The 13,018-nt window shown below is 51.1% G+C and overlaps 1 protein-coding gene across 1 annotated transcript in view; it reads right to left on the reverse strand.

The window, feature by feature from the left end:
* Positions 1–13,018, reverse strand: part of ARFGEF2 (ARF guanine nucleotide exchange factor 2) — a 2,106,550-nt gene that overhangs the window by 576,512 nt on the left and 1,517,020 nt on the right. The window contains exon 34 of the mRNA XM_069651280.1: positions 102–216. Within this exon, the coding sequence (XP_069507381.1) occupies positions 102–216 (115 nt within the window). The remainder of the gene's footprint in view (positions 1–101; positions 217–13,018) is intronic.

Genomic DNA, 13,018 nt, shown 5'->3' on the forward strand with positions numbered 1-13,018 from the left:
AGCCATGAATATAGGTTATATTGTGTGGATGATCAAGACTTCCGTTTAAGTATTGTTGGGAAATATTCGAGGATATGAGGTTAAAAAGAGGATTTTCTTACTTCCAGATGTTTTTCCTTTCCAGTTCTCATCAGTCTGATTAGAAAACTGGCTCTGACCCCTCTCCGAAGGATTTTTATCCATACTGCTTAGAGACTGGCGATCAAGATCCATATCCTATTGAGGGGAAACAACCAAAAATTGACGCACTTGGAGTCCAAAAGCCTTTACAGAAATAAAGCTCCTATTTCTTACACTTTAAGTAACTCTTTCAAAATAATACATCGCTGAGAATATATATAACATCCACATCTGGGATACCTATAAAACTTTGCCCAGCTCAGGCCCATTGCAGAGTATCATAGTAACTTGCAGCCAGGCTTTACGTTTCGGCGGCTCTTCACCTCTATGCGTTGTTACATTGTCAGGATATTACTTTTGCTGCCCTTGTCAGTCATGTAACTAAACCACTTTCCAATCGTTCAGTGGGTGCGGATGACCAGAAGCACCCTAATCGGTGCTTGTGTTAATCTAAAAGGACCACGATCATTAGCAATATATAATATGCTTTTGTCAGACAAGTTAAGCAACAGCATACCCAGAGGACAAAGGTAAGCCATTCAATGCCATTTTGTCTTGCCTGCCTCATACAATTCACACACAGCATCTGCAAGGTATGTTCCACAATCAACAAACCAGTCCACCAACATCATAGCACAGTTTCATTATTAGTACACTGGTGGGTAGAGACTACCCTAATTTGTAAAGGCATTAGAGAATCAGAGGAAGTGTACACAAATATTATGAAAATAATTGGGGGACAATCAAAGGGTTCATTATGTGTTAGTTGGCAAATGATCAAATGGATTACTACAGTATCAAGATCTTCAAAAGGACATACTTGCTTTTGCACAACCATGAGATAATGCTATGTAAACTCAGAACATTATTTCTTTTAGGCAAGTTTGTCACAAACAGTCATGAATACATTACACCTGTTAACCAGACATGGCACCCTGCTTAATATAGCCTACTGGCAACAGGCACTGAAGATTGGAGTGTCTTGCGGTGGAAGTTAAATACAAGCACGATCATGCAAAGTACTTCCACCATAAATAAAAACCTTTTTTGTGGCTAATGTGAGAAACATGAGGGCATCCAGGCATCTACTCCCCTTGGGTCCTCTTCACAGGTGGCCAGGGAAAGGCCATCACTGACTGCATCCTGACCATGGGGGTGGAGAAGCGAGGGAGGGTCCCCTGGGTAGAGGGTCCTTGGGCGTTAGGGAGAATTCTCATTCAATGGCTAATTTCCCTTACCTAGTGAGTCCCCCAGCAGCTTTGCTGGATCTCTGGAGTTTATTTTTTCCACTTGGTAAGAGTGTACCCATTCTTACTTGTGTTTTGCCATGTGTGTTTCATCTGTTTTTGTGATCGTGGACTCTGGAGTAAACCACTTCAGTAGCCCCCTTCTTTTGTGTGTTACACAACACCTTCAGTGCAGTGACACAGGGACTTCCCACCGACTCCATTTCTGAGGCTGATTACTGTCCCCCAGAAAAGGGTAAAGTTGCCATTAACTTTACTTAGTCATTTAACCACAGATCCAGTACACCACATCTTACATAGAGTACTGGAAAGGGCTAAGCCTTAGCCCTTTTTATCTGTACCCCCTAGCGAATTGTTTCGCTCTTTTAACATTTAGACTTGGCTGATGGCAGTGGTATCTACCCTAACTTTTCTACCGCGATTATACTATATAACCGTGGTATTGTTTTTAGCTATTATATTAGCCTCGAACTTAAACCCAGTTGACCAAATACTTTTTCTTTTGGCTCCGGTCGGGTTTATTCGCCATTTCTTTTTGTTAAAGTCCGTCTTGTGTTTTACTTTGCACGGCAAACCAGGTTTGCCTTCTTTGTTCACTGTCTTTTGGCGGGCTTCTGCCAAGAAGCCCTCCTCTAGGCACCTGGGTGTCTAGGTGGGCTGAATGTGAGGGAGGGGTGTAGTCACCCCCTGCACAGGGTTTCCTAGGAAACCCAAGTCGCACTTTGCCATGATTGGCTGAGGTGGTTGTCCGGGTCGGACAACCCCCCCTGCTGCGTGATTGACAGCCCGGCTGTGTGAATGGGGGATTTTTGCATAAAAGGCAGGCCTCTTGGGCTAGAAGTCAGAGTCGCCACTGGAACTACAAGGAACCGAAGAGAAGCAGAGAAGAAATCGACTGCTGCAACTATCCCGTCCTGGTGAAGCCCTGCTGCAGTTCTAAACTATCTACCCTTCGACGACCAGAGAAGATCCAGTCCGGAGTCTTCTTCCCTTGAGCTTGGTGGGGATAACCAGCTCGTCTTCTACAGCCAGAGGATCCCCTTTGTGGTCGAAATTGCTGCACACTGCTGTAGTGGTCCGGATAGCCACCTGAAGAGCATCTCCTGTTTTTAAGGAGCGCGCCTTTTATTCACCGTCGCTGCTGCCGGCTTCAGCCCTGTGTGGTGCAGACCCCTCCAGATGTCCTCCTTCGGATCAAAGCTCCAGGAACCGAGGGTCTGCAGGAAACTACCAGGAACAATGGCCGTGGCACCAGCTTCTTCATTGAATAAGGTACTGTGTTCTGCACGAGGAATTTGGGTGAATCCTTTTTCTTCGCCTCCAAGGCTTGTACTCGTCTTCCCTCCTTCTTATAACTTTTGCTTCCTCTGTTGACAATATCTAAGTACTTCTGGCTACGTTGAATCGTGAACTATCCGACTGTGTGATCCTCGACAACAGGAACCCAGTTCCACTTGACATTGGCTCCGGCCTATTGACTTTTGCATTTCTGTCTAAGAGTGGTCTCTGATTCTGTCTGCCTTGACAAAAGTATTGCCTATGATTTTTGCCCCCAACTCTCTCTTGGTATCTCAGGTGCTAAGTGTGTTTTTGCCCCGGTAACATTACTTGCAGCGGATACGCGTTTCTTTAGTAAGACCGAACTGTAGTTACTGTCAAAAAGTGATCGCAAGTGTACTCCCGGTAACGTCGTTTGTTTCATAACATCGGTCCGCTCAAACACAGGGTACTTACCTTGAAGTTATACCGTACAAAGTGAATTGGTTAGTTGTAGTATATTTTACTTGTGGTTTTTGAATTAATAGGTGTCGTGTTTATAATAAATGGTTTAAAAATAAATGTACGTATATTTTTTACCTGAAACCTTGAGTCAGTGTTTGCTTGAGTCACAGTAGTTGTGGTCCCTTTGTGTAATCTCTGCTACTGCTCATATACTCTTGAGATAAGCCTGGCTGCTCCGCTACTGCTACCACTTTAGCATAGTAGTACAGGCTTGTACCAAAGGTAAAATTTATATTGCCACCTGTAGTCTTAATTGTGTGTAGTGGTCCCTAAGGGCACTGCACAGGATTCTGACTAACAATGGGGATTGTAGATTAGATGTCATTAGGTGAGACATGGTACCCCTCATTTCCATTTCAGGAGGAACCCTCAATCCCAGACACAGTTATGGAGTATTGCTACCCCTGTCCCACTGACCAGGAAAAAGCCAAGAGATTAACAAGTTAGTTTCTTACCTGGTAACGTTCTTTCGATGTGATGTTCCGAAGACGTATTCCACATCTATGACGGGTAATCCCCACAGCTGTGCTGCTTTGGAACATTTTCTGCGTCTGCGTCCTGCGTCAATGACGTCGATACGCTGTCCTCGAGGGCCTCCGTCGAGCCGACGTCACTAGATGTTATAAGTAGGACGCACGACGCCCATAGCCTCTGTTGTAGTTTTTTCCCAGAACATGTGGCACCAATCTTCTGCCAGTATGACCACAGAAAGCCTTGCGGAAACGTAAGCTGCAATCGCATAAGAAATTCTGTAGCGGGGCAGGCTCGGAGGGTACGATGTGGAATACGTCGTCGGAACATACCATCGAAAGAATGTAACCAGGTAAGAAAGTAACTTGTTCTTCGAAGGGATTGGTTCCTCCGACGTATTCCACATCTATAACAGACTCCCAAAGCAATACCAACGTAAGGAGGTGGGAAAAGAATTTAGAATTTTAGAATGCCCAATTAAATTGCAGAATAGAGGACCGCCTTGCCAAAGGCCAAATTTTGCCCATGGATAGAATCCAAGGAGTAGTGTTTGACAAAAGTATGGACAGAGGCCCAAGTGGCTGCTTCACAAACGTTACGAATGGGAACACCCCTCTGCAGGGCACTATAGGCAGCCACACCCCTAGTAGAATGGGCCCGTAAGCCTACCGGAGGGTCCTTACCCGCCAAGCGTTAACATTCAGAAATTGTCAAGATAATCCATCTAGACAAAGTCTGTTTAGTAACAGCTTGTCCCCAAACGCCTTCCAACGTATCCTACAAAGAGTTGATCGTCCACTCTGACCCGGGACATGCGTGAGATGTAGAAACTTAAAGCTCTCCTAGGATCCAACCTATGGAGCCTCTCCTCTTCCTTACCAGGATGTGGAGGAGGATAGAACGCGGAAGGACGACCTTCTGGCTTAAATGAAATTCTGACACAACTTTCAGAAGAAAAGAAGGACGAACCCTAAGTACAACCCTGTCCTTGTGAAACACTGAAGGTTGGTTTAGCAGATAGTGCCTGCAACTCACTCACTCTGCGAACAGAGGTAACCGCAACTAAAAATAAAGTTTTAAAGGTCAACAGTCTGAAAGGACAAGAATGTAAAGGCTCAAATGGAGCACCCATTAGGAATTTTAGAACCAGGTTCAAATCCCAACCTGGCACCTGGAAAGGAACACATTAGTGAGCCCTTTCAGAAACTGAGAAATCAAAGGAATCTTAAAATAAGAACACTACTCAGACGAGCGTTTAAATATGGACAGCGCCGCCAGGTAACCTTTAATGGTACCTACTTGCAGGCCCTTGTGGGCTAATGAATGCAAAAAGGACAGAACCACAGGAATGGCACATGAAAAAGGAACCACATTCTTAACCCTGCACCAGTCGCAGAACTTTCTCCAACGGCAACGGTACAGGGACTTTGTTGCAGGCCTTTTGGCCGAAAGCAACACCTCCATCACGTCTTCAGGGAGGTCCCAATCCTTATACCTCAACCTTTCAGAAGCCAAGCATGAAGGTTGAGGGACTTGACCTCTGAAAGAAGAACCTGACCCCCCTCCCGTGAGAGCAGATCGTCTCGGTAGGGAAGACGGCGTGGAGGGCAGATAGACATGTCAAGAATGTCCGGGTACCACGGTCTCCGGGCCCATGCCGGAGCAATGAGGATCATTCAGGAACCGAACCTCTGAAACCTCTGTAATACTTGCGGAATGACGGGGACAGGAGGAAACGCGTACAGCAGTGGTAAGGACCACTCCACTACGCACACGTCCCCTACGGCTCCTCTTGGAGATAATTTCCGCAAGCAGACTTTTTCGCACTTCTGGTTGACACTGGTGGCGAAGAGATCCACTTGAGGTGTCCCCCAAAGGGCGAAGATCTCCAGGAGAATCACCTGCGCCAGCTCCCACTCGTGAGAGATCGTGCTCTGCCTGCTCAGAGCGTCCGCCGCCTCATTTTTGTCTACGGCCAGATGAACTTCTTAGATCGAAAGTTCCTGCTGGATGGCCCAGAACCAGAGCGGCATCGCCTCTCTGCACAGTGGGAGAGAACCTGCCCCCGCCTTTTTGTTGAGGTAGTGCATGGCCACTGTATTGTCCATCAGAATCAAGACAATATTTCCCCGCACAGAGGGCAGAAAAGCCTTCAGGGCTAGCCTGATGGCCCCCAGCTCCAAAAGATTGATGTGGAGTCTGGACTCCAACGGAGACCAACGACTGCTGACTGTCAACTCGTTGGCATAAGCTCCCCTTCCCGTGAGGGATGGGTCTGTCACGATCGTCACCTCTGGCAAGGTTAGCTAAAACAGAGCCCCGCTTCATCAGATTGCCTTCGACGGCCCACCACAGAAGATCCTGGGTGACCACGGGTGGCACCTGAACGGGATCCGACACCCTGCCGGAAGAGTGCGACCACTGCATCTTGAGAGCCCACTGCAGAGATCTCATCCGCAGCCTGGCCTCTGGCACCAGGAGGATGAAGGATGCCATGAGGCCTAGCAACTTCAAGAACTCGAACGCCGGGAGACTCTGTGCATGTTGAAACTTGTGCATCATTTGCAGAATGTGATGAGCCCTCACCTGGGGAGGCAAACACTGCCCCAGGGACATGTCGAGCACTGCTCCGATGTAATGGAGCTTGTGAAGGGAGTGGCAGGTGACAGATGATCCAGGACTTGCCCGGGAGAGTGCGCCCTGATCAACCAATCGTCCAGGTAGGGGTAGACGTGAATCCCCCCTTTCCTGAGATACGCTGCCACCACCACCACCACCATGAGCTTGGTGAATAACCTCGGGCGGAGGTCAATCCGAATGGCAGGACCCGAACCTGAAAGTGCGAGTCGCCAACCGCGAACATCAGGTACGTCTTGTGCTTGGGATAAATCGGCACATGAAAGTAAGCGTCCTTGAGGTCGAGAGACACCAACCAGTCTTGGAGTTGAAAGGCCTGGAGGACGTGAGAGAGAGTAACCATCTTGAACTTGTCCTTCCTGAGGAGCTTGTGCAAACCACGCAAGTCCATGATGGGTCTCAATCCCCCGTCTTTTTTCTGGATCAAAACATATGGCGAATACCATCCCTTGTTCCTCTCCGCTACAGGCACCAGTTCTATGGCGCCTTTCTCCAGCAGGGATTTGATTTCCTGCGCAAGGAGCGGATCCAGACTCTTCAGAGAGAGATTCCCTGGTGGATTGTCGTGAGGCCTCTGCCGGAAAGGAAGACAGTAGCCATGGGCTATGATCTCCAGAACCCACACATCTGAAGTAATGGCACGCCATTCTACAAGATGCTGCGCCAGCCTTCCCCCAACCGGCGAACCATGGAGCATGGCCTCATGACTGAGCTGAAGCAGCTGCGGCAGTGCCTGAGGGCAAAGAGGCAACTGCCCGAGCGACCTTGGCACCTGGAGTACCTTGTTTTCCACCTCTGGTACTCCTAGGTTGGCCCCTTTGACTGGCAGCTCCCCTCGATCTACCAAAGGTTGAGTAGTATCGAAAGGAACCTCCCCTCCATTGCTGTCCCCTAGGACGAAAAGGCAGAGGTTGGCGAACTGCAGCGCTCAACGACTTCGCTGCAGCTTTGGAGGTCTGCAACCTCTCAACGCTCTCGTCAGTCTTGCTGCCAAAAAGATGGTCACCATCAAAGGGCCTGTTGAGAAGCCGGGCCTGCACATCAGGAGCAAACCCCGACTTCCGCAATCATGCAAATCTGCGCATCACAGTGCTCGCCGCCATGGACCTGCTGATACAGCCTGCCACGTCCAGACCCGAGTGAACGGATTCACACATGGCACACATGTATTCACACATGTACAAGGGCAAGAAAACCATCCCGTTCCTCCCCTTCGGGAATATGTTCAGCCGCCAATGAAACAATTCCACAGAGTGTGAGTGAAACGTGCTAAGGCACACACGGAGTTGGCTGCTTTCAAAGCCATACCCCCTGAAGAAGAGACTTTCTTCGCCCAACCGTCAAAACGTTTGTCGTCCTTATAAGGAGGGATGGTAGGGTACGACGCCCGTTTTGCTGGGGATGTAGCCGCCTGCACCACCAAACTCTCCGGAGTAGGGTGCATGGACATGTAGCTGGGGTCGCCACTGGCTGGGCGGTACTTTTTCGGCAATGACTTACCCACTGCCGGGAGAGTCTCCAGAGCAGTCCAAGCCGCCGCCACCCTTCTTTGCAAGGCCATATGGAATGGCAGTACCGGGTCAGTTGGTGGACCTTGGTCCAAGATATCTGTCAGGTCATCCTGCAGAAAATCCACTGGTGGCGCTGACCACCCCAAGTACTCCGTCACCCTTGACATGAGCCGCTGGTACGAAGACTCGGCGTGCGTGCCAGTCTCAGGCCTAACGAACTCAACCTCCGTAGAGGTGTCCAGACCACTGGCGTCATGCAAAGACTGACGCAGGTCTTCCATCTGGCTATGACCAGATAAGAGGTCGTCAGGAACCTCATCAGGAACCAAACCTTCCTCAGACCCTTCATCCACCTCAGAAATATAATCAAGAGGCTGGAATAAATCCCTGGATGAGGGCACAGAAAAAGGCACAACCACATTTTTTGACTTGGCCAGAACCTTCCCTCTGGGTTTCGATCGGTCTCTGGGGCACCTCCGATAAAGCCTCTTCGAAAGGCGTCAACGGAATCGGCGTCAATGTTGAGCATGGTGCCGATGGCTTCGACACAGGCCTCGAGGGCGGTGCCCCGAGCGTGTCCTTCGACGGCCTCGGCGCCAATGGCGTCGATGGCTTCCTCTGAGGCAGAGCCTCAAGAGAGTCCCTCGACGGACATGGCGCCGGTGGCGTCGACGTCTTCTTCGAAGACCTCACAGACTTTGACGGTCTCGAGGGCGTCTAGGGCCGGGACCTGGAGGGGGCATGTCTAGAGCGATCCACCTTGTCCGATCGGGACCTCGAAGGCTCCCGATGATCGCGCCGACCACCCGAGCCCGAAGGCGTGCGAGCTGTGGTCCTAGCACGTTCCCTGCCGGCTTCTTTCGAAGGCACGGACGGAACGGAGCCCTGCGATTCAAAAATCGCCATCATCTCCTTACGAAATGTATCCCCATTCTGCAGGAGAGGAATGCTTGTTAGGACAAGCAACCCGCCGACAGGCGGAGTACTCGGATGAGGACGGGGAAGGCGACCGGTGACGGGGCTTCCGCAAGTGCCTCGAAGAGGCACAGGAATGGCGGGAACCACTCTGGGACCGAGACCCCCTGGACTTACGCCAATGATGCGGAGAGTCGCCTCTCGAATCGTCGGTCGAAAGCCCAGCAGATTTTGACTTTCGGGGCTTCGAAACCCTACCGACAGAAAGCTTCTTCTTCCGCTCCTGCAAGGCTTTCGATGTTAATGACTGTCAATCGTCACAGTCATCCATGGCGTGGTCCTCACCGAGGCACCAGAGGCAGGCGTTGTGCGGGTCCGTAAGTGACATCTTGGAACCGCAGTCCCGACACTTCTTGAATCCAGACCGCAGGGTAGAGTAAGACGAAGACATGATATCTTCACAAACAAACAAGTTCGAAGAACCGATAGAAGTACTCCGAAGAAATGAGGCGCGCCGAGATCTCTGAAGCGAACACATACGTTTTTTCTGCGAAACTGAGGCTACGGGAGTCGTGCGCCCTACTTATAACATCCAGTGACGTCAGCTCGACAAAAGCCCTCTAGGACAGCTTATCGACGTCATCGACGCAGGAAATTATCCGAACCACCACAGCTGTGGTGATTACCTGTCATAGATGTGGAATATGTAGGAGGAAAAAATCCATTCAAAATTACCAGTATAGAAACACCAGGCAGAGGGTTTAAGGTTGAGACAGGCGAGACATGGTGAGACATGGTATCCCCCTTTCAATTGTGAGAACCAACCTAACCCTGCCCCCGGGCTTTATGGGCTACTGAAAACAGCTCCCCTAATTTTTCCTAAATCAACCTACTGTAGTATTGGGACTAGGAAGAGGCCGACTAGAAGTAGTGAACACCAGTAATTAATTTCACCACTCTAGTACTCAGACGAGGAATATGCCTGTCGAGTTCTGTAAATGTCAGACATGTCCCTCTAAATGCAGTCAGGCAATGCCAATTGGGAACTCACACCTTCAACCTGTCAAGCGGTTGTAGGTGTATAACAAGGGAGGAAACCAGCAGCACTCATACCAGCAGGGTTTGCGAGGAGGCAGCCATGATGGGTCCTGCAGAGAAGCCAGGGTGCCGGCGGACGATCCCAAGGAACTGTGGAGCCCACGATCAGGCGGGCGAGAAGGAAACCACAGGTGTGGAAGCCTCTGTGGTCAGAGATACGCAGCCGAAACTGCGGGTGAAGAAAAGGAAGCAAAGTTGCTGCCAGTGTCCGTGGAAGGGAAGTGGAGCTGCCGGCGAGCACAGACGTGCAAACAGTTAAAGGAAAGCCAGCGGGCAGAGCCCAAACCCAACAGAGCAGCTGCCTGGAGGGAATGTCAGGGTCCAGTGAGTAAAGGAGTAAAGAGAGAGAGTCACTCGAACCGGGGCACTCCTGGGGGGCTGTGGGGAAGCAAGGTGAATGCCGAACAAACAACAGCATGTGAATAATGAAATGAACCCGAAGTGGCGGGTTGGGTGAAAAATTATGTTACTCACCGTAGTGACTAACGTACGCTTAGTCCATAGTCCCCTTTCCTCCATACTGTATGGGCGTCCCTTCCAAGGGACGTCAGACAGAAGCTTTTTCACCAGAAAAAACCTTCTTCCCCATTAAATGTAAGGCGCACAAGGGTGCAGCCCAGGGAGCATGCGCTGCCCTGACTCCGCCCTCTGGCGCCACACCTCAGTCCCCATTGACGCGTCGACAATAGATTTAACATTGCCTAATGACACCAGTATTATTAGGGGGGAGGTTGGTGGGACGTATGGAGGACAGGGGACTATGGACTAGGAGTACGTTAGTCACTACTGTGAGTAACTTAATTACTACTACATCCTGTCTCCTTTCCTCCATACTGTATGGGTGATTACAACTGAATGTAGCCCGAGGGTGGAGAGGCGACCCTCCTTAAGTAAATAGGTTCCTGAGAACCGCCTGTCTGAAAGCTGCATCCGATCTAGAGCCAGCATCCAAACAGTAATGCTTGCAGAAAGCCGAGGGAGAGGCCCAAGTGGCTGCCCTGCTCATGACTTGCCAAGGGACATGGCCGTTGCCTTGGGCCTGACTGGGTGGGCATGCATGTTGGGCAGGAGTGGCTTGTGCTGGCCCTCATACGCTTCCTTGATGGCTGAGACCATTCCGCGGGATATGGAGGCCTTAGAGGCCTCATAGCCTGGCCTCGAGCCTCCGAAAGTGACAAACAGAGCGTCCGACTTGCAGAAGCCCTTGGTCCTGTCCAAGTAGAATCTTAGGGCACGCCTGACATCCAGGCAGTGCAGCAATCTCTGTGCCTCATCCTCAGGAAAGAAAGTAGGAAGGACTATTTCTTCGTTCAAGTAAAATGCAGATGGAACCTTGGGCAGAATGCCGGGTGCGCCTGCATGACCACCTTGTCCTTGTGAAAGGTGCTATATGGTTCAGAGGCGACGAATGCCTGGATCTCACTGACTCTGCGAGCAGAGATAGGACCGACTAGCAAGGCCGTCTTGATGGTGACCAACCTAATGTCCACGGACGCCATTACTCGAATGGTTTGCACGCCAGGGCGCCCAAGACTTCGTTAAGGTCCCAAACAGGGTGCGGTCTCTTGATGGGTGGGTAGAGCCTCGCGAGACCAGTCAGACGTTTCTTGATTATAGGGTTGGAGGAGGAAAAGATGCCTTCGTCCGAGTTCCTGTAAGCCCCAATGGCTGCAAGTTATGTGCAGCAGGTACGCCCGAATGAGCGAGGTGCGCTGAAAAAGAGCATGTCGTCCAAATTGCAGGCCAAGGGGTTGATTCCCCTGGAGTCTGCCCATTGGCAGAATCTGGTCCATTTGCTTTTGTACTGGGCCTTGGTGGCCTTGCCCTGGCGCCCTGTATGATCTCCAGATTGACCTGTGAAAGCCTAAGGTGCCGAAGCGTTACCTGCTCAGGTACCATGCTGTGAGGGCTAGTTTCTCTGGCGCGGGGTGGATGATTCTGCCCCCCCTGCTGTGCCAGAAGATGTGCCGGGCCCGTCGGAAGGTGTATCAGGGACAGTAGGTGGAAAGGCGTAGGCCTTCATGCCGGTCCACTGGAGGTGAAATGTGTCGCCCAGAGGGCCTCGCCACTGACCCTGCCAGAAAGAGAACTAGGGGCAGTTCTTGTTGTGCCAGGTGGCAAAGAGATCCACTTGGGGATGACCCCACCTGTTGAAGATCTCCTGAATAACAAGGTTGTTTAGCTGCCACTCGTAATTGTCCACTCCCAGCCTGCTGAGCCTGTCCGCCTCCAGGTTGGATTCCCCCGGGAGGTGGACTGCAGAGAGGTAAATGTCGTTTTCCAGGGCCCAGTACCACATGCTGATCGCCAGCCTGTACAGAGGAGGGGATCTGGTGCCTCCCTGCTTGTTGACGTAGTACATGCTGGTCGATTGGTCTGTCTGGGTGAGGACAACCTTTCCCTTGAGAAGTGGTAGGAATGCTCTAAGCGCTAGCCAGATGGCTAGCAGCTCCAGCCAATTGATGTGGTATTCCTGCTCCCCTGGAATCCAGGTGCCATGGACAGAGGGATCGTCCAGGGTGGCTCCCCACTTCTCGAGCGAGGAGTCTGTGGTGGTGGCCTGCGGAGAGGGCGGCCGAAAGAGCTTGCCCCTCCGTAGGTTGCAGTCCATGGACCACCAAGTTAGGTCCGGATGGAGAGATGGAGGAACGTTGATCATCGCGGATTGCGAGCCCCGCTCCCGATTCCATGAGGCCGCGAAGTGCAGCTGACTCCTCCTCATCCTCAGTCTCGTGTGCAGCACGGCTAACAGGACCGCTGCCAGTAGACCCAGGAGATGTTGGTACCACCATGCCGAGGTCCCCTCTGCTGAGGAAGTGGGCGGAGGCCCTCTTGATGACCGAGATTTTGTCTTCCGATGGGAAAACCCCTCGGAGCACGTGTCCCAAATGAGACCCAGGAATGTCAGAGTCTGCGTAGGGAGCAGCTGTGACTTCTTGAGGTTGAGTGAGAAGCACAGGTTTTGCAGTGTATTCATAAGGGCGTGGGAAGAGTGGTGAACCGCTTCCTGAGATGCAGCCCTGATGACCAAGTCGCCGAGGTACGGGTAGATGTGGACGTCCTGCGCTCAGAGGAGGACCGCCACCGCGTTCATGAGTCTGGTAAAGACCCTGGGGGCCGAGTTGAAGCCAATTGGAAGGACCTTGTATTGGAAATGGTAGCTCATGATCCTGAACCGTAGGAAAGAACGAGGGTCTGCCAAATCAGGACATGTAGGTATGTGTCCTTCAGGTCCAG

This window comes from Ambystoma mexicanum, chromosome 3p (genome assembly GCF_040938575.1).
Source record: "Ambystoma mexicanum isolate Mex_15411 chromosome 3p, UKY_AmexF1_1, whole genome shotgun sequence".
Taxonomy (NCBI): domain Eukaryota; kingdom Metazoa; phylum Chordata; class Amphibia; order Caudata; family Ambystomatidae; genus Ambystoma; species Ambystoma mexicanum.